This window comes from Ornithorhynchus anatinus, chromosome X5, assembly GCF_004115215.2.
Source record: "Ornithorhynchus anatinus isolate Pmale09 chromosome X5, mOrnAna1.pri.v4, whole genome shotgun sequence".
Taxonomy (NCBI): domain Eukaryota; kingdom Metazoa; phylum Chordata; class Mammalia; order Monotremata; family Ornithorhynchidae; genus Ornithorhynchus; species Ornithorhynchus anatinus.
Window position 1 is genome coordinate 6,745,036 of NC_041753.1, and position 20,636 is coordinate 6,765,671.

General features: G+C 60.4%; 1 protein-coding gene across 1 annotated transcript; it reads right to left on the reverse strand.

The window, feature by feature from the left end:
• Positions 1-6,495: 6,495 nt before the first annotated feature.
• On the reverse strand, positions 6,496-18,472 carry EFNB3 (ephrin B3). Its single transcript, XM_029056245.2, has 5 exons — positions 18,238-18,472; positions 14,571-14,863; positions 8,217-8,309; positions 7,916-8,014; positions 6,496-6,995 (listed from the first exon to the last, which is right to left on the reverse strand). The coding sequence occupies exons 1-5, from the start codon at positions 18,360-18,362 to the stop codon at positions 6,496-6,498; spliced, it is 1,110 nt and encodes a 369-aa protein (XP_028912078.1). The 5' UTR covers positions 18,363-18,472.
• Positions 18,473-20,636: the final 2,164 nt, after the last annotated feature.

A 20,636-nucleotide genomic window follows, 5' to 3' on the forward strand; every position in this document is an offset into this window, starting at 1 on the left:
GGCTGGGGAGTGGTGGGGAAGACCCCCTCACCCCAGCCCCCCACTCCGGGGCCTGCTTCTCTCCCGGGCGCCCGTCCTCGCCGCAGCCTCCCCCGCGTGTTCACACCTCTCGGCCGCGGCCGCCAGCCGCCCCGCGCCCCCTCCCCGCTGCGCCACTCGGCTTTAATTAGCAGCTCGGAGCGCCCGCCGGAGCCCTGCCCTCCCGGACCCCCTTCCCCCCTTCCCCCCTTCCCCCCTCTCCTCAGCCACCTCCCCCCACCCCGGGACCCAAGACCCTGCCCCCCCTTGAGACTCCACGTCTCTCGCCCCCCGGGGCCATCCCCACCGTCCTCTACCTCTTCGCCAGGCGGACTCCGTCCCCCCATTCATTCATTCAGTCGGTAGTATTTATTGAGCGCCTACTATTCATTCAATCGTGTCTGTGGAGCGCTTACTGTGTGCAGAGCACTGTACTGAGCGCTTGGAACGTACGATTCAGCTTTCGCCAACCTCCTCCCCATCTCTCCATCACCCTCCTCCCCGTCCGTCCATCACCCTTCCCCCCATCTCCCCGCCACCCTCCTCCCCATTTTCCCCCACTCCCCCACGACCTTCCTCCCATTCTTCGGTCCCAGCTCCCACCCAGGGACCGTCCGGCTCCTGGATCTTTCCCACTGCCCCCAGTGCACACACTCCCCTCCCACTTACTATTTCAATCCCTGTTCTCCCTCCTACTTAGACTCCGAGCCCCATGTGGGACAGGGACCGTGTCTGACCTGATGACCTTATCCCAGCGCTTAGAACAGATACCATTACTAGTAGTAGTAGTAGTTGTGATCCTTCTGTGGCTTTGCTAATAGAGGGTCATCTTACTTCAGAAGATCCTCTTTAATAATAACAATAATGTTGGTATTTGTTAAGCGCTTACTATGTGCAGAGCACTATCAGGCTGTCCCACGTGAGGCTCACAGTTAATCCCCATTTTACAGGTGAGGTCACTGAGGCACAGAGAAGTGAAGTGACTTGCCCACAGTCACACAGCTGACAAGTGGCAGAGCCGGGATTCGAACCCACCACCTCTGACTCCCAAGCCCGGGCTCTTTCCAGTGAGCCACGCTGCTTTCAGACCCCCCTCCCGCAGCCCACTACTCTCCTCCAGGCTAAATCTTATTCCACCGTTCCCCTCCTTGTCCCCTCTCCCCCCATACACACACACACAATCACCCACTACACCGGACACAAAGATTCTGATCTAGTTCCATAATTCTCCTCATGACCACACCCAGCTGGAGACGGGATCAGTACGCTGGGGAGAGTACACTACAACAGAGTTAGCAGACAGGTTCCCTCCCCACAGCGAGCTGACAGTCTAGAAGACCTGAGTGTTCTGCACACAGGAAGCGCTCAATAAATGCAGTCAATCGATGGGTTGACTGAATGGGGGAGACGGATCAATATGTCCCATCCGAGGGGTTGGGCTACGGGAAGATTTGTGTGGGTTTTATAGAGGTGATGTTGTTTCTGTGGGGTGTTTGTCTCTGAGTGTGTGTGTGTGTGTGTGTGTGTGTGAGAGAGAGAGAGAGAGAGGCGGTCCCCAAAGGGTTGGGATGTGGTTCTCTCTCCCTCGGTTTTGGGGTCCCATCTGCCCTTTTCTCCCACCCCACCCCCATTTCTCCCCATCCCTAGCAGCGCCCGGCCATCTTTGTAGTCCCCTGCGTTCCGCAGATGTGGACTAATTTGGGGAGTCCAGAAGGTGGGGGCCAGAGAGGTCCAGCAGTTCCCTTCCCCTCATCCCCTCACCCCAGGGCCCCTCCCCTCCTCAGCGAGCCTGTTGCTGGGCGACCGGTTGCTGTGGCGATGGTTGCCAAGTCACCAGGGCTGATAGCCAGCGATGGGGCGGGTCCCATCTCCATCAGAGCGGGAGGTGTGTATGTGTGTGTGTGTGCGCGCGCGTTTGGGAAGAGGGGGGTGCTATTGTGGGAAGAGGGGGCTGTCACCATGGCAACTGACCCCCCACTAGGGGGCAGGACGCCCCACTCTGCCTCCGAAGAGCCAAGGCCCCGCAGTCAGGACGAATGGGCACCGCCCCCCACCCCCCCAACCATCCCATCCCGATGTATCCGCTCCGAGCCTCGCTTTACTTAGGGCGGCCTCCCCTGGCCCTCAGCCCCTCAGTCTCCTCCCTCTTGGGTCCCCACTCCGGTCAGGGACCCAGGAATCCTGCTTCCCAGCTCCCCCGCCCCATTGTCTCCCCCACAATAGCTGCCTTCCCGGGCATCACTGGAGCCGATCCGGTGGGGCCCTGACCCCTGCCCTCCCCCTCCTCTCTCTGACCTTAAGGGGCCCCTCTGGCCGCCTCCCATCTGCCCGGAGGTCATGAGTTCCCTGCTGCCGCCCCCCCCCGCCCCGCCCCTCCCCTCAGAGGGACCCCGCCTAGCCCTTCCCTTCTGCTCCCTCCTTCTCCTCTCCCACCCTCAGTCCTCAACCCCGTAGTTCCTCCAGGAATGGATTGGAACTGAAACTAGATCCCAGAGACACCCGGACCCCGAGAGACTCCTAGATCCCAGAGACGGCTGGACCCAGAGACACCTGAATCCCAAGAGATGCCAGATCTCAGAGACACTCAGATCCCAGAGAAACCTGGACTCAGAGACACCTGTACTCCAGAGATGCCCTTCCCCGGAGACATCTGGATCCCAGAGAGGCCTGGATCCCAGAGACACCTGTATTCCAGAGATGCCAGACCCCAGAGATACCTGGATCCCAGAGAGGCCTGAATCCCAGAGACACCTGTATTCCAGAGATGCCAGACCCCAGAGATACCTGAATCCCAGAGAGGCCTGGATCCCAGAGACACCTGGATCCCAGAGACATCTGTGCCCCAGAGATGCCAGACCCCAGAGACACCTGGATCTCAGACATGATGGGACTCAGAGACACCTGGATCGCAGAGATGCAGGGCCTCAGAGACACCTGGATCCCAGAGACACTAGGCCCCAGAGACATCTGAATCCCAGAGAGGTCTGGATCCCAGCATGCCCCCTCAAAAAGGGAGCAGGAGCGTCGGGGGGTGGAACTGATGCCTGGAGGATGGGACTCGCGGCTTCTTCCACTCAGACCTCGCACCCTGAGCCTTTTCACTTGCCTCTGGGATCAGGGGTTTTGCCATTTTTCACTCTTTGAGGAACCAGAGTTCTCACTCTCCCTCTCGTCACCAGAGCTGACAGTGCAATCTCGCTCTTTTTTTAGTAGTATTTGTTAATAATAATTATGGTATCTGTTAAGCGTTTACTATGTGCTAAGTGCGGTTCTAAGCGCTGAAGCACTTTCTATACACCAGGGACTGGACTAATCGCCGGGGTAGATACGAGCGAATCAGATTGGACGCAGCCCGTGTTCCATATGGGGCTCACGGTCTTAATCCCCATTTGACAGGTGAGAGAACTGAGGCACGGAGAAGTAGAGTGATTTGGTCACCCAGCAGACAAGTGGCAGAGGTGGGATTACAACCCAGGTCCTCTGATACCCGGGTTCTTTCCACCAGACCACGCTGCTTCTCTCCTCACTTCCCCCCAGCGGGAAGTCCTCCCTGAGGTGTACCCTTGTGATCTCCTGCTGCAATGTGTTTCCCCACTCACCTGGGGAAATGGGGCATGGACAATTTTCCGATCGGAGAGAACGCCCGGACCGGTTCTGTTCATTTCCCCAGCCAACCTGCCATGGCCACCAGCACTTTCCCTCCTCCCCTGTCCTCCCCACCAACCCTTCCCCCAAATTTTCTTTCATCTGCTCTCCCCCCGACGCATACACCACTCACAACCTCCTCCCTCCTCAGCACCGGCGTTTTAACTTTTTCCCTCCGATTTCCATTCATCTTGGGGGACGCTCTAACCCCCAACCTCTCCTCTACAACCTGTTGCCCAGTCACCAATTTTCCACTTCAGGTTTCTTTTCTGGTTTTTTTTTTTTTATTCTGTGTTTTTTTTTTAATTTCCCTTTACAGCAAAACTAGCATCAACACGACCCCAAACAGATCCCCCTCCCTCTCCAAATTCCTGTTTCCTCTACGGGAGGGGGAAGAGGGGCACAAAAACCAGAAGGGGCACTGGGGGCAGGAGGGGCGTGGCTAGGGCGGCCTCTTTGGTTGCTAAGGGAGGCCGCGAGGATCACTAAGGAGCTCCGGACGGAGTGGAGTTGAGTCCGGTAGGGAGAGGGAGAGAGAGGGTGGGTAGTGGGGACGGCTATGACAGGATGGAGCTGTATTCTAGGAGGGGTGGGAAGGGCGGAGTGGGTCAGAAGGGGCCTCTCCACTCCCCAACCTAAGCCTCAGCTGCGGGCTCAGCCTGAGGGCCACCAAAGTTGGCTCTTGGGCCCATTCTGGCCCTGACCGGTTGCTGGGGGGTGGGTTTTTTTTCGTTGCTAAGGCACGGCCCTGGTGACTTCTCAAGAGGAAGGGGGAGAGAGAACACAGTTGAGGTTGGGAGAGGGAGAGGGGAGCGATTCGGCAGCTATCCCGTTGCCAGAAAGTTCATTCCAGTGGCCTCACGGGGTGGGATTTTGTTGTTGGAGGGGGGCTACTCCCCCTTCCCCGGAGCTGGTAGCCAGGGTAGCCTGGTCAGGGTCATGGTTTGGGGGCGGGAGAGGGGCACCGGCTTCATTCGCCCTCCACCGCAGAAGGTGACTCCCGTGCAGACGTTTTGCGTCGTTTCCCCTTCCCCCGTCCCGACAGATGTTTCCAGGAGAGATGGAACAAGGCAGTGAAATAAGGGAGAGTTCAGTAAACATGGAGGCACGTGAAGGGTTGGGGAAAAAAGAAAAAACCGGAGACTACCGCGGGGGGGCGACCGGGGGTTGCCATGGAAGCCGGAAGGCAAACGATGGGGTTGGGGATGGTGGAAAGATGGGGGTCGGGAAGGCCAACGCCATCTTCTACACCCCGGGGCCTTCGTGGAGGGGATCCGACTTTGCAGCCCTCTGCTCCTTCTTGTCTTTGTTCCAATTAGCCAGCCCTGATTTCCTCCCGAAACTTGAAATCCCACCCTCACCTCCCCTAGAGAAGGGCCATCCTCAAAGGCTCTTCCACTTCCTGTCCCAGCCACATCACTTTCTGTCCCAGAAGGATCACTTTCTTTTCTGGCTTAAAGGCACTTCCTGTTCCAGTCGAATCGTTTCCCGTTTTGTCAGAGGTCGTGTCCGTCCGGGCCACTCCGCTTCGTGTCCGCGAGTGGATCGCTTCCCGTTTCAGCAGTGGCCAATTCAGTCTTGAGATGGGTAACTTCCTGTCCAGCTCAACTCAACTCACTTCCTGTCGTGGCAGGGGCCACTTCCCGCCCTGACCAAGCCACTTCCTGGACAAACCGAGTCAACTTCTTGTGGCAGTGGCCATCTTCCTCTAGCTTCCCGCCCCGCCTCGACCAAAAATAATAACTGCTGAATGTGGGGGTGTAGTGGGCTAAGGCCGTTCCCCTCCGCTCTCCCTGGAAGCCGGGGGAAAGGGTGCGGGGGAGGCGCCTCGACTTGGGGGACCCTCCGAATTCCGCTCAGAGGGAAAGGAGAAACCCAGAGCCATGGGAGGGAAGGGGCCGGGGTGGTTATGTCATCCGAACTCGTGAGGAAGAGGGGAGAGGGGCGGGGAGAGGGACCAGAGGGAAGGAAACTGGAGGAAAGGAGGGGAGCGGCCGGAAGCGGAGAGGGCGAGGGCCGGCCAGAAGGCTGGCGGAAAGAGAGGCCCCGGGCGGGCCAGGGACGGAGAGACAATTAAGAGATGCGGAGACGGGACGAAGTCACAAACGTTCCAAGCAATGGCTCCTCAGGCACCGAGTTCTGGGTTTCTCCACAACCTGGTCCCGCAAAAAAATCTCAGGCCCGGCCGGGCGTGGAGGCCCAGCGAGTTGAGGGGAGTTTGCGGGGAATTTCGGGAGAAACCGGGCGAGCCAAAGCAAGGGGTCGGGACGGGACGGAGAGGCTCGGAGAGTAGGAGCACGAGGACGGTCGAAGATGGAAGTCGAGGGCCGGAGGCCTGGGGGACCGGGCGGTGGGGGTCTGGGGTGTGGGGGGCCGGAGATTGGAGGGGAGGGTCAGGAAGGAGCCGGGGGGGGGGGGGGGCAGGAGAGAGTCCGAGGAGTGGGGGATGGCTTTGAAGGAAGTCAGAAGATGGGAGAAGGGCAACGCTGGAGTTCAGGGCACTAAGGTGGGGATTAGGAAGCTGCCAGGTCACTCTAGGGAGGATGGGAAGTTAGAGGGGTTCTGGGGGTCAAATCCGGGGAAGGCTCTGGGTTCCTTCGCGGGGGGGAGGGAGAGACAAAGTCCTCCCTGACCTGGAGAGAATCGGGGGGGCTTCCGATGCCTAAGAAGGGTCTCGGACTGGAGAGGGGGCTGGGGAATCCAGGCGGCCGGGGCCGGCCCTGGCGGGGCGCGGGGCTGCGGGAGGGTCCAGGAGCCAGAGGGGGCTGGGGGTTGGTTTGGGAGAAGATCCAGGAGTGGGGCCCCGGGGGGGGGGGGGCGGGGGGAGGGCCCTCATACCTTGTAGTAGATGTTAGCGGGGCTCTGGGGGGGCCCATCCTGGACGATGTAGACCGGGTGGCCATAATCTCCGCTCACCTTCTCGTAGTGGGGGCAGAAAGGGGGGTCCCCGGCGCCCCTGAGCGGGATGACCAGCTCCCCGGGCTCCGCCCCGTTGTTGTTGCCCGGGCCCGGGGGGCAGCCCCCGGCCCCGCCCCCGGCCCCGCCGCCCCCCGCCGCCCCCGCCGCCCCGGCCCCGCCGGAGCCCCCGCCGGAGCCCCCGCGGCCGGAGCCCCCGCGGCCGGACCCCCCGCGGCCGGACCCCCGGGCCAGCGCCGGGTGGCGGGTCTCGGAGGGCTTGGCCCTCCGCCGGCGCCAGCACAGGGCGCCCCCCGCCCCCGCCGCCCCCAGGAGCAGCAGCGCCGCGCCCCCCGCCGCCCCCGCCACCGCCGGGAGGCTCGGGGGAGCCAGGGCGCCGTCCGCCCCGCCGCCCGTGGCGTTGCCGGCTGGGCCACCTGAGAGACACGGGGACACCACACGGGCGGGGACACACAGGCGGGGGGGGGGGGAGGGGGGGACACGGACAGACAGAGAGGGAGAGACGCGCGCTGACCACCGGGGCCTCCCGGGGACCCCCGGACCGTCCTCGTCCTCCTCGTCCACCCCAAATCCGGGGCCGCCGGACACCTGGCTCCTCCCTTGTCCCCCTCCCCACCTCTCCTCTCGGGGACCGTCGTCTTCGTCCCCCACTCCGAATCCAGGCCCCGGGCCCCTCCAGGGGCGTCGGACACCTGTCCCCTCCCCGCCTCTCCTCCCGGGGACCCCCGGGCCGTCGTCGTCGTCGCCCCCTACCCCGAATCCAGGCCCCGGGCCCTTCCAGGGCCGCCGGACACCTTGGCTCCTCCCCACCTCTCCTCTCGGGGACCCCAGGACCGTCGTCGTCGCCCCCCACCTCCAATCCAGGCCTCGGGCCCTTCCAGGGCCGCCGGACACCTGGCTCCTCCCCACCTCTCCTCTCGGGGACCCCCGGACCGTCGTCGTCGCCCCCCACCCCAAACCCAGGCCCCTACGGGGGACCCCCGGGGCGCCCCGCCCCCTCCCCCAGTTCCCGCCTCTGTCCCCCTACAGGCTCAGGCCCGTCCAGGGGCCCAGGTGTCCGGGCTCCCAGCTCCCGGCCTCGGGCCCCTCCCTCCCTCCCCTCCCCTCCCCTCCCCTCCCCGACGCCGAGCAGAGTGCTAATTAAAGCAGTGACGGCACTAATTAGCTCTAATTGAGCCTGTTTCTCGTTTGGCTCCCATCCCCGTCTCCCTCCTCGCGACAACCGCCGCCCCCCGCCCCAAACTGCTGTCTCCGCAGCTGGACCGCGGGGGGCGGGGAGTTGGAAGGAAGGGAGCCGGGGGGGGGGGGGAGGGGGAACGGACGCCTGGGTCCCTACCTGCCGGGTTGTCTTTCCCGGGATCCGTTCCAGGAGACGATCCCCGCTCCCCGAGGGTCTCAGAGATGGGTTTTCGGGGAGCGTTCCCCACTCGGGGGTCTGGGCGGGGGGAGGGGGACACAGGGGGGAGAGGGAGCAGAGCAGGGGAATTCGCACATCCCCCCGGGTCCCCTTATGCCGCCGTTAACGCCCAGCCCCACTCCCACCCCCACCCACCCAGCTCCGAACCCCCTGCTCCCTTGGGGGGGGTCCCAGGAATCCGGGGACCCCCCCCCACCCCCACCCCCCTTCTCCGACTCACTCTGTCCCACGCGAAGTAGGACTTTCATCCCTCGGGTGAGGCAGACCCCTCCCTGTAGGCTTTCCAGCCCCTCTCGGGTCCCGTCCGACGTGGCTTGTAAAGAGAGGGAGGAGGTCGGGGGGCGGGGAAGGGGGGGCGGGGGGAGGGGAGAGTGAGGAGGGGGGGTGCCGGGCAGGACGCCTGGGTCCCTGAGGGGAGAGGGGTCCCGGACGGGAGGCTGTCAGGCCAGCTCATCTCCACTCGGCTGAATCCTCTCCCTCCGGCGCAGCGAGGAGGGGGCTGAGATTTCCCGCCCCCCATCCACCCGCCACCCCCTCGCCCACCGCTCGCATCTGGGGGGTGGGTTGGGGGAGGGGGACAGAGGCAGAGAGATCTCCTCCGCGAGACACCGAGGCAGAGACGCGCACGTACACCCGGGGGGGTGGAGACCCGGTTTTTCCGCGGCCTGGCCTTGTCCCCCGCGGGTCTCCACGCCTGTCACTGAAGATCAAGTCCCCTCTCGCTGTCGCTCCCACATCATTAGCTCCTCTATCAGCCCCGCGACCCTCCCCAACCCCTCAGCCTCTTCCCATTAAATCGCACTCACACCCCACTGAACCGACGGTCCCTCTAGCTCCCAGGGCCCGGGGGAAGGGGGTGGGGGGCACACCTGGGTCCCCCGCATCTTCCGATCCCGCTCCCTAAAGGAACCCAGTCATCTGCCATCGTAGCTTCTTCCTTCCCTATCCTACTCTCCTCCCCACCTTCCCGGGTCCCAGCCCACCTCCCCTGAATCACGCCCACCTGTTCTACTGCACTGACCTCTACCAAACGCTTAGGACAACGCTCAGCCCACGGTAAGCGCCCGGTAAATACCTCTAGACTGGAAGCTCGCTGTGGGCAGGGAACGTGTCGGCTGATTCTCTTACACTGGACTCTCCCGAGCGCCGACCACAGTGCTCTGCACACAATCGGCGCTCAATACGTACCTTTAGACCGAAAGCTCCTTGTGGGCAGAGAACGTGTCTGCTGATTCTCTTGCACCGGACTCTCCCGAGCGCTGACCACAGTGCTCTGCACATGGTGAGCGCTCAATACATACCTCTAGACTGTAAGTTCGTTGTGGGAAGGGAACGTGTCTGCTGATTCTGTCGTACTTTCCCAAGCGCTTAGTCCAGTGCTCTGCACACAGTAAGCACTCAATAAATACCGTCGATTGACTCCTTGATTTTTACTCACCACCTTTATTCACGGCTCCCCCACCCCCCCAACCCCCACTTACGCCCATAGCCGTAATTTCTTTACATTAATGTCTGTCTTCCCCTCTAGACTGTAAACTCATCGTGGGCGGGGAATGTGTCTGTTGTATTGTTATATTGTACTCTCCTAAGTGCTCAGTACGGTGCTCTGCACACAGTAAGCGCTCAGTAAATACAGTTAATTGACCGATCGATTGAAATCATTGATGGATTCATTGGACGGAGAGGAAAAATTGATTGACTGGATCAAACAGCTACCTAACTGATCCTATCCCGCCCGGATTACTGCATCAGCCTCCTCGCTGACCTCCCTGCCTCCTGTCTCTCCCCACTCCAGTTCATACTTCACCCTGCTGCCCGGATCATTTTTCCACAAAAACGGTCAGTCCACATCTCCCCACTCCTCGAGAACCTCCAGCAGTCGCCCGTCCGCCTCTGCATCAAACAGAAACCCCTCGGCATCGGCTATAGACCTCAATCCCCTTGCCCCCTCCTGCCTCACCTCGCTATTCTCTTACTCCAAACCAGGCCGCACACTTCGCTCCTCTAATGCCAACCTTCTCACTGTGCCTGGATCTCGTCTCGAGATGTTCTTCCCCTTGACGCTGTTTAGTGCCATTGTTCTTGTCTGTCCGTCTCCCCCGATTAGACTGTAAGCCCGTCAAACGGCAGGGACTGTCTCTATCTGTTGCCGACTTGTTCATCCCAAGCGCTTAGTACAGTGCTCTGCACATAGTAAGCGCTCAATAAATACTATTGAATGAATGACTGAGTCTCCCTCGCCGCCGACCCCTCACTCACATCCCGCCTCTGGCCTCCTTCACATCCAACAGACCACCCCTCTCCCCACCTTCAACACCTCATTAAAATCCCAACTCCTCCAAGAGCCCTTCCCCGACTAAGCCTTCCCTTCCCTACTCCCTCATCCTTCTGTGGGTCCTCTGTACTTGGATCTGTTCCCTCTAAACACTTGATATTCCCCCGCAACCCTCAGCCCCCCCTTCACTCTGTCTAAATCCTTGAATATCTGTCTCCCCTCTTTAGACCGTAAGCTCCTTGAGACCAGGAAACCCGTCTACCAGCGAGGGCTTAGTCCAGTGCTCTGAACAAAGTAAGCCCTCGATAATCCCACTGATTGACTGATGGATCCAGCCCTCCCCTCATCGTTCACTTAACTTCTCTGTGCCTCGGTTACCTCATCTGTAAAAACGGGGATTAAGACTGTGAGCCTCATGTGAGACAACCTGATTACCCTCTATCTACCCCAGTACTTAGAACAGTGCTCTGCACATAGTAAGCGCTTACAAATACGAACATTATTATTATTATTCCTCCGGGACCTCATCTCCAACTACGTATCTATAATTTCTTTCTTTATATTAATATCTGCCTCTCCTTCCAGACTCAGGTTTACTGCGCGGAAGAAGGCAGTGTTAAACCACTTCCAGATTTCTACCAAGAAAACTCTATGGCTGCACTACCAGAACGATTGCAGATGGAGGTGGGATGTTCTGGGAGAGATGTGTCCATGGTGTCTCTATGGGTCGGAGATGACTCGACAGCATAAAACAAGACCCTTTCTGGACTGTAAGTTCCTTGGATGGGGCCCATGCCTACCAACTCTGTCGCACTGAACTCTCCCAAGTCCTCAGTCCAGTGTTCTGCACACAGTAAGCACTCAATGAATACCACTGATTGATGTCATAGATGCCAGGACCTGCTTTGAGCTCCTCCTCCCCCGCCCCGGTCCTTTCCACCTCTCCAGTGTTAGCTGATGGATCAGAATATGAATTCTTCCATCTAGGGATTTTCTAGGCTCTGGATTGAATATCGTGAGTATTATGTGGGCTGTGGATCGTCCAAAGAGATGCCTGCCCCTGATACCCAAGGTGTAGATTATCCAGCCTGTGGATTAACTAGAGGGTCAGTTCTTCATCGTGTGGGAACCAGGGTGGGTTTATCCAAGTGGTGGTTCCTTCAAGATGTGGGCTGTCGGTAATGGGGAAGATTTGGACTACAGAAGACGTCAGCTCTAGATTATCACCCTGTGAATGATCTGGGCTGTGGTTTTTCCAGAGTGTGAATGATCCACCTTGACCGTGTGTTTTCCTCCTGGAGCGTGATTATCCAATAGGTGGCTGGAGATCGGCCAGTCCATTAATCCATCGATGGTATTTATAGAGCGCTGACTGTGTGCGGGGCACTGTACTAAATGCCTGGGAGAGGATGATACAACCGAGTTGGTAGACTCAGGTTGGCAGTCAGAGTTGGTAGAGAGGCAACGTGGCTTAGTGGCTAGACCCCGGGGCCTGGAAGTCAGAGGACCTGGGTCCTAATGCCAGCTCCGCCACTTATCTACTGTGAGACCTTGGGCCAGTCACTTGGTTTCTCTGCGAAACGGGGCTTCAAAAAGCCTGTTCTCCCTCCTACTTGGACTGTGAGCCCCACGTATCTACCCCGGTGCTTGGCACATAATAAGTACTTAACAAATACCACAGTTGTTATTATCGGACACATTGTAAGCTCCCACGAGGAGCTTACGGTCTAGAGGTCTTGGTTTATCTAGATTTGCGTAGGGGAGCAGGGAGGTAGGGGATCCATCACATGGATTGTTTGAACGGCAAATTGTTTAAATTGAAGATTTTCCCAAACCTAGTGATCCATCCTAACCCTTCCCTCCTCCACTTACCCACTTTTTCTCAGTCAGTCAGTCAGTGGTATTTATTGAGCATTTACTGTGTGCAGAGCACTAGATTAAGCACTTGGGAGAGGACAACAGACAATAACAGACACATTCCCTGCCCACAACGAGCTGACGGTCTAGAGGGAGTTTACGGTCTAGCTGCTCACAGTTGCTCCTTCATCAACGGGAAGAAGCAGCAATCAAGGAGCAGCGTGGGGCCTCGTTCTCAACTCCGTGTGAGCGGGGAGAGGAGGGAGATGGGTGAAAAAAGGAGGCGAGGGTACCCTCTCCCCCGCCCCCATCTGTAGCAGAACGGGAGAAGGGTCTTCAGCCATCCCCTGCCTCTTCCTTAAATCGAAACTCGATCCCTTTATTATTATTATTATGTTTGTTAAGGGCTTCCGATGTGCCAAGCACTGTTCTAAACACTGTTTGTAGATTCAAGATAATCAAGTTGGACACAGTCCCTGTCCACATATGGAGCTCACGATCTTAATCCCCATTTTACAGATGAGGGAACTGAGGCACCGAGAAGTTGTGACATGCCCAAGGTCACACAGCAGACAAGAGGCAGAGTGAGATTAGAACCCATGTCCTCTGACTCCCAAGCCCGGGCTCTTGCCAGTAGGCCACGCTGCTTCACCGGCAACGAGGGGTTCAAGCTGTGTGCTCTGCTTCCCGAGCCCCTCCCCGAGTCTACCCCTCTTCCCAACCCCTCCCCTCTTTCTGACCCCCGTCACCTTGCTTCTTGCCCTGCTCCCCACCCCCATTCCATCCCAGCCCCTTCCCTCCACCTTCTAGCTCCTCTGCTACCCTGGCTCCACCCTACCTTAATAATAATGGTCCTTGTTTAAGCGCTTACTCTGTGCCAGGCACTGTTCTAAGCGTTGGAGTTGGTACCAGTTAGGCAAGCTGGACACGGTCCCTGTCCCCCATGGGGCTCACAATCTAAGGAGCGTGAGAAGCTGCTCGGAGAAACCTGGAGAAGCAGCGTGGCTTAGCGGCAGGAGCCCGGGCTTGGGAGTCAGAGGGCGTGGATCCTAATTCCGGCTCTGCCACCGGTCTGCTGTATGACCTTGGGGCAAGCCACTTCGCTCCTCTGGGCCTCAGTGACCTCATCTGGAAAATGGGAATTAAGACTGTGAGCCTCACGGGGGACAACCTGACTACCTTGTATTCATTCATTCAATAGTATTTACTGAGCGCTTACTATGTGCAGAGCACTGGACTAAGCACTTGGAATGGACAATCCGGCAACAGATAGAGACAATCCCTGCCCAGCGAGGGGCTCACAGTCTAATCGGGGGAGACAGACCGACAAAAACAAGACAGCAGAATCACGATAAATAGAATCAAGGGGATAGACACCTCATTAACAAAATGAATAGGATAATAAAAATATATACCAATGAGCATGTATCTACCCCAGCGCTTAGAACAGCGCCTGGCACATAGTAAGCGCTTAAATTCCATGATTAATAAATACGAGGGAGTAGGATTGAATCCCCATCTTACAGAGGAGGGAACTGAGGCCCAGAAAAGTGAAGTAATTTGCCCATGGTCCCACAGCAGATGAAATAAGAATAATAATTGTGGTATTTGTTAAGGGCTCACTATGTAGCAGGCACTGTACTACGTTCTGGGGTAGATGTAAGGCGATGGGGTTGGACACAGTCCCTGTCCCACACTGGGCTCACAGTTTTCAAGCCCATTTTAAAGATGGGCACAGAGAAATGAAGTGACTTGCCCAAGGTCACACAGCAGACAAGTGGCGGAGCCGGGATTAGAAAACCCAGGAGCTTCTGACTCCCGAGCCCGTGCTCTATCCATTACGCCACGCTGCTTCTCTGCCGGCACAGAGGGCGGGGGACGGTCACACAGCAGACGAGCGATGGAGTCAGGATTAGAATCCAGGTCTTTCTGATTCCCAGGCCCGGATTCTAGCCACTAGACCGGGCTGCTTTCCCGGCCTCTGACTCCCGGCCCCGTGTTCTTGTCAGTTAGGCCACGCTGCTTCCATCCCTTTACCGGCTTCCGGCTTCTCCTCAGCCTCCCCCATCTCCTCCAGTGCCTCAGCCTCAGCTGGGCCCTACCTCCCCACTCCCATCTGGCTCCCGGCCTTCCCCGCCTCCCCGTTCCCACCCCTTGAGCCCAGTGGTGACGGCCCCTACCCCCGTAGGGGTCCCCCTCCTTCCCCGCCTCCCCACCTCCATAAGGGTCCCCGCTTCCCCATCCCTCCCCCCTCCCCCGACCCCAGCCAGGGCCTACCTCCCCACCCCACAGGAGTCCTCTTCTTGCCCACCTCCCCGGGCCTACTCCCCTGGCTCCAACCTCCCCATCATAGGAGTCCCCTCCTTCCCCGCCTCCCTGTCCCCAGTCCCGACCCCCCGGATGCCCGCGCCCCCACCCCCGGACCTCCCCCGGGCTACCTACCGATGATATAGTAGTCCTGGTTGCTGCGGAACTCATGGCCCCAGAGGTTGGGACTGTACTCCTGGAACTTGATGGTGAAGCGCAGGTCCAGGTCGGGACGGTCGCAAGTGAGGAGCAGGTTGGGGGCGGGGGGCGCCTGACAGCGCCGGCCCTGGGCGGCCCCCACCAGGTACAGCTTGTAGAACTCGTAGTCCGGGGACGAGTGGGGGCCGGGGGGTCGGGCCCGGGGGCACAGCAAGTCCAACCGGTCCCCGATCTGGGGGTAGATCACGTAGCCACCCTCCGCTTGAAACCTGGGGAGAAAGTGGGTGGCTAAGGGTGAGGGCCCCGCCCTGTCCCCCACCCCCCCACCCAAAAGCCTTCTCTCCGGGCGCCAGACCCGGCTCCTGTCTCTCCCGGGTGTCCCCCATCTCCCGAAGGCCCTTTGGCCCTGCCCTCTCCTCCGGAACCTGGAAACCCCCCAGATGCTTGGCCGAGATGGGCAGAGGGACAGAGGGGCGAGGGGAGCCTCCCACTCCCTGAGAGGCGCATCCTACGACCAACATCAGACACATACACACACACACACAGAGCCAGGCCCGAGATGGCTCCGCCCTCGGGAACCGAGTGACAGGAATGTGGCCGCTGAGGTACAAGGAGAGAGCTGGGAGAGGCCTAGGACAACTGGGTCCCCCAAAGGAGCGGGGGCCGGACGGGGGGAGAGCCGGGGTTGGTCGGACAGCGGGGCCCGACGGCCGAACCCCAGCTCCGCACCCGGCCCCACCGTCCCACTGGCTCTCGCCTTCCCCATCACCTGGGCTGTTGCCATGGCAACAGGATGCTAGTTGCCAAGGAGCCCGCCTCCCTGAAGCCAGGGGGACCACCTCCTGCTGGTGACTTCATCGCCGTCACCATGACAACCAGCTCTGAGCTCAGCCGGTCCACCCCTGTCGTCGCTGGGGCAACCGCTGTGATGTCACTGCCCCACAAGTGACCTCACCCCTTCCCACCCGCACCTCTATGGCATCCGGGGATGAGGTCACCGCTCCCTGCCGGTGACATCACAGAGACTGCCATCGTGAGCTGAGAGAGAGAATAATTCGGGGTTGGGCCAGCGGACCCGCCTGAGGGAATGAGGGGTTTTTCCTCAGTCTCCCGATGTCATTAGACTTGCCCCAACTCCCCTCCGAGACCCAGGCACCCTGCCCTCCAGCTCCCATTTCCCTCGGGATTCTCAGTACCCTGTTCACACCTCTTCTCCAGAGTACATATCATCTCAGCCAACGAGTGACGGGGGTCCTGGATTTCTCATTCTCGGGTCACCCACCTCTCCTCCCGCCTCAGCCTCGCCCGCTCCCTCCACCTGCCCTCCTCTCCTCCTCCTCGTCCCCCTTCTTCCCCTTAGCTGGAACTTCTTCCTGAAGCCTCCCGTTACTCCCTCCGGCTGCAGCTCAACCCCTCTCCTTTGATTGGATTCTGCAGCAGGAAGGATGGAGGTTGGACAAAAGGAAGAAGTTTCTGAGTGTGAGGAAGAACCAGGCCCTCTGACCTCTCTAGACCGGGTTGGGTCCTACCCAGGGGCAGGAGATGAGAGAGGAGGCTTTCAATCATTCGACGCTGTTTATTGAGCGCCTATTTTTTCCACGGCATTTGTTACGTGCTTACTATGTGCCAGGCACCGTACTAGGCGCTGGGATAGATCCAAGAGAATCAGATCGAACACAATCCCTGTCCCACACAGGGCTCACAGTCTTCAGCCCCATTTTCCAGACGAGGCAACCGAGGCACAGAGAAGTGAAGTGACTTGCTCAAGGTCACGCAGCTGACAAGTGGCTGCGCCGGGATCAGAACCCAGATCCCAGGCCAAGACTCCATCCACTAGATGGAGAGCACTGGACTAAGCGCTCGGGCGGGTCCTATGTGATAGGGTCGGTAGACCCGTTCCCTGACCTCAGGAGCTTGCCCTTAACTCCCTTCTTCAGCTGCTTGGGGGTCTCCTCTGACCCTCTACCCTTTTTCTAGCGCATGGGTAGGTCACCCCCAGCTCCTCCCAGCCAGGTATTATTCAAGGAGAGGGACCAGCCGCAAAAGGGGAGAGGGCAGGGCTAATTTGGGAGGGAGGGAGGGAGGGAAGGTGCGTCCCGATGGGAGGGAATGCCAGTGGACTTGGAGGGGAGGGACGGGTCCTGCGGTAAGGAGGAGTGTGGTTAGACCGGGAGGAACCCTCCCTGGAAGGGCTGGGGGAAGGGCCCCTCTGGCCACAGAGCTGAGGAGATTCGGGGGTGATCCCGGGGACGGGTCTGGGGACCCAGGGAGAGGAAGTTAAGTCCAAGCCACTTGCCCGGCCGGTGACCTCGGCCAAATCGCTTGGCTTCGCTGGGCCTCGGTCTCCTCATCTGTAAAATGGGGATCCAGTGCCTGCTCTCCTGCTCAGACCGTGAGCCTCACGCGCGACGGGGACCGTATCCGACCCGATCGCACTGGTTCTACCCCGGCGTCTAGCACAGCGCTCGGCACCCGGTAAGTACGACCGAGCGGCATTGTCGTCAATGATTTTCATCTTCCTCTAACCGCCCCTTCGGTGCCCGCTTCTTCAACTCGCCAACTGGGAGCGGAAGCCATCCCCACCCGGCGATGAGTTGGGACCTTCTGACCCCTCCCCGGAGCCGGGGAACCCGCCTCCCCTCCCCCACCGATCTCCAGCTCGCCCCCGACTTCGGTCTGCCTCGAGGTCCCTCTTCCCCAGCCCCCCTTCACCTCGGGGAGGGCCGGGTGACTGCCAAGGGGGCGAATGAATCCGGGGAGCTCGCCGTGGGCAGGGCACGCGTCTGCCAACTCGATTGCTTTGTCCTCTCCCCCGAGCGTTTAGTCCAGTGCTCTGCACGCCGTCAGCGCTCGGTGAACAGCAGGGATGCCGCTGCCGCCGCCAACCCCGACCCCCACACCCCGCGAGCTCTTCCCGTCTCTCTTCCCCGGCTTCCCGGCCCCTTCTCCCCGTCAACTTCCCACTCCCTCTCCCGGCGCTTCTCCCTTCCGAAGCCGGGCAACTTTTCTCTCTCCGCCTCCCCAGCTGGGGTTCACCCTTTCCCCACTGACCCCGCCGTCCCCCCGCCGACCCGTTGCCCCCCGCTCCCTCCTGCCCGCCCCGCCTCTCCCCCCACCTGTTTCCCTTTCATCTCCGCTCCGACCTGTCCATTTCCCCGCTTGAGTTTCGCCCGGATTTCGAGGCGTCTCGTCTCCCCCCGCCCCCCGCCCCGCTTGTCCAGAATCTCTCCCCTGTTTCTCTAACTTCCTTCATCCCCAGCCCATTCCCCCCTTCGGAGCGACCGGGATTTCCCCCACCCTTCTTTTCTCTCCCTCCCACTCCCCCGGAAAACTCTACCTCCCCCGGATCCCACCGTCCCAGCCCGTCTCCCCTGCCCCTCGGCGTTCCCCCCTCCCAGCCCGGTGTCCCCCCACCTCTCCCTCTCCCCCAGGCCCCGCTCCCCCATGATGACACTCCCCCCTCTCCTCCACGCCCCCCCCCTTGGAGAGGGGGCCGGGCCCCCCGTTCCCCATCCACCCGCCGGGACGCCCCCCTCCCCCAAAGCGGAGACCCGATCCCTTCTCTGCCCAACCCCTCCCTGCCCCCTGCCCGGGGAGACCTTTCCCCTCCCTCCCCGGCCCCCTCCCCCAAATTGCCACCCACCTCTTGTTAGCTGTATTCCAGTACACGGGCTCCAGACTGAGCCCCGACACCAGGCACAGGTCCAGGGTGGTCAACAGAAGCCCCCCAAGGCTCATGCCCCCCCATCCGGGCTGCGGGACCCCCATACCCCCGCCCCAGTGTCCTGGGGGGGGGCGGGGCAGGCGGCAGGGACTCCCCTGAAGGCACGGACCCCCCCTCCCGCCACCCCCCCACGACCTCTGGGCTCCCCTCTCGTCTCCCCAGCACCCCGACTCAACTCCCCCGGGTCAGGTCCCAGCCCCCCGGACGTCTGCCGCCCCCTCCCCCCCAAGCGGACCCCCCTTCCCGCCGCTCGCCTGCACCCTGAGGTTTTTTGGGGGTGGCGGCTAGAAGGGGCTGGGGGGGGGCCGGGGGAGGGGGAGCGGGGCCCCGGGCGGGGGGGGCATGGGGGGGATCCTGAAGGAGCCCCAGGGCTGGGAAGGAAAAGGAGATACGCAGCGAGGGAGAGACGGGGAGAGGAGGGAGGCAGAGAGCTCGAGCCGGGGAGAGCGAGAGGAGGAGGAGGAGGAGGAGGAGGAGGAAGAGGAGGAGGAGGAGGAGCAGCAGGAGCAGCACCAGCAGGAGGAGGAGGAGGAGGAGGAGGAGGAGACCGAATCCCGGGCTCAGGGAGGGAGGGCTCCAGTTAAAGAGGAGGCGTGGAGAGGGAAGGAGGGAGGGAGGGAGGGAGGGAAAAAGGGAGGAAAGGAGAGAGGAAAGAGCCGGAGCCAGGCCGAGGACAGAGCCAGGATCCCCACTGGCCGCCCTCCCGCCCACCCGAGTGTCTGTCACTGTGGGCGCTTGTGGCCGCCTGTCTCTGGGGCGCGCTCTCCGGCTGTCTCTCCGCCTGGCGTCTCTGCCTGTCTCTGCCTGGCGTCTCTGGCTCCCGGCGGCTCTCCCGCGCCCCCTGGTGGCCCCGGCGGGGACGGCCTCTCCTCCGACTCCGGCTCCGGCTCCGGCTCCGGCTCGGGCTCCGGCTCCGGCTCGGGCTCCGGCTCCTGCTCCGGCTCCGGCTCTTCGGGCCGCCCAGGGGCGGGCGGGAGGCTCCGGATCCAGTCCCGGCCATCCGGGCCGGGTCTTCCTCCCCGCGCCCCGACCCCAGCGCGGCCCAGCGCGGCCCGCCCGCCCAGCCCCACCATAACACCCACCTTTACAATAATAATAATAATGATAACGATAGTAACGACGGCATTTCTTAAGCGCTTACTATCTGCCAAACACTGCTCTAAGCGCTGGGGGAGAGACGAGGCAACCGGCTCCCAAATCCCTGTCCCCCATGGGGCTCACACTCCTAATCCTCATTTTACAGAGGAGGGAACTGAGGCGCAGGGAAGGATAATAATGTTGGTATTTGTTAAGCGCTTACTGTGTGCCGAGCACTGTTCTAAGCGCTGGGGTAGATATAGGGTAATCGGGTTGTCCCACGTGAGGTTCGCAGTCTTCATCCCCATTTTATAGATGAGGCAACTGAGGCACAGAGAAGTGGTGACTTGCCCAAAGTCACACAGCTGAGAAGTGGCAGAGCCGAGATTCGAACCCGTGACCTCTGACTCTCAAGCCCGGGCTCTTTCCACTGAGCCACGCCGAATAATAATAACGATGGTATCAGTTAAGCGCTTACTATGTGCCGAGCACTGTTCTAAGCGCTGGGAGGATACGAGGTGATCGGGTCGGCCCACGTGGGGGCTCCCAGTCTTCATCCCCGTTTGACAGATGAGGTCACTGAGGCCCAGAGAAGTGAAATGACTTGCCCGAGGTCACACAGAAGACAAGCGGCGGAGACGGGATTAGAACCCGAGACCTCTGACTCCCAAGCCTGGGCCCTTGCCGCTGGGCCAGCCTGCTTCCCCAGAATATGGAACGCTTCACGAATTGGCGTTTATTAGCGGAGGCCCTACCGGAGTGACCTCGCCTGCAATCCGCTGCAGGGGTGCTGGGAGAGAAGAGGAACTTTGGTTTTTCAATCAATCGGTCGATCGATCGATCAACCATCCGAATTCACTGAGCACTGAATGTGTGTAGAGCATGGCCTAGTGAAGAGAGCCCGGGCCCGAGACTCAGAGAGACCTGGATTCTAATCCTGACTCCGTCACTTGTCTGCTGTGTGACCTTGGGCAGGTCACTTCACTTCTCTGGGCCTCAGTCCCTCGGCTGTAAAATGGGGATTAAGGCTGTGACCCCTAGTTGGGATGGAAACTGCGTCCAACCTATCTTGTATCTACCCCGGTGCTTGGCACAAAGTAAGCGCTTAATACCATCACCATCATCGCTGGACTAAACGCTAGGGAGAATACACCGTAAACAGAGTTGGTCGACACGTTCCCTGCCCTCGGTGAGTCTACAGATGAGTTTACAGTCTAGAGGTTTATTTTTATGGCATTTGT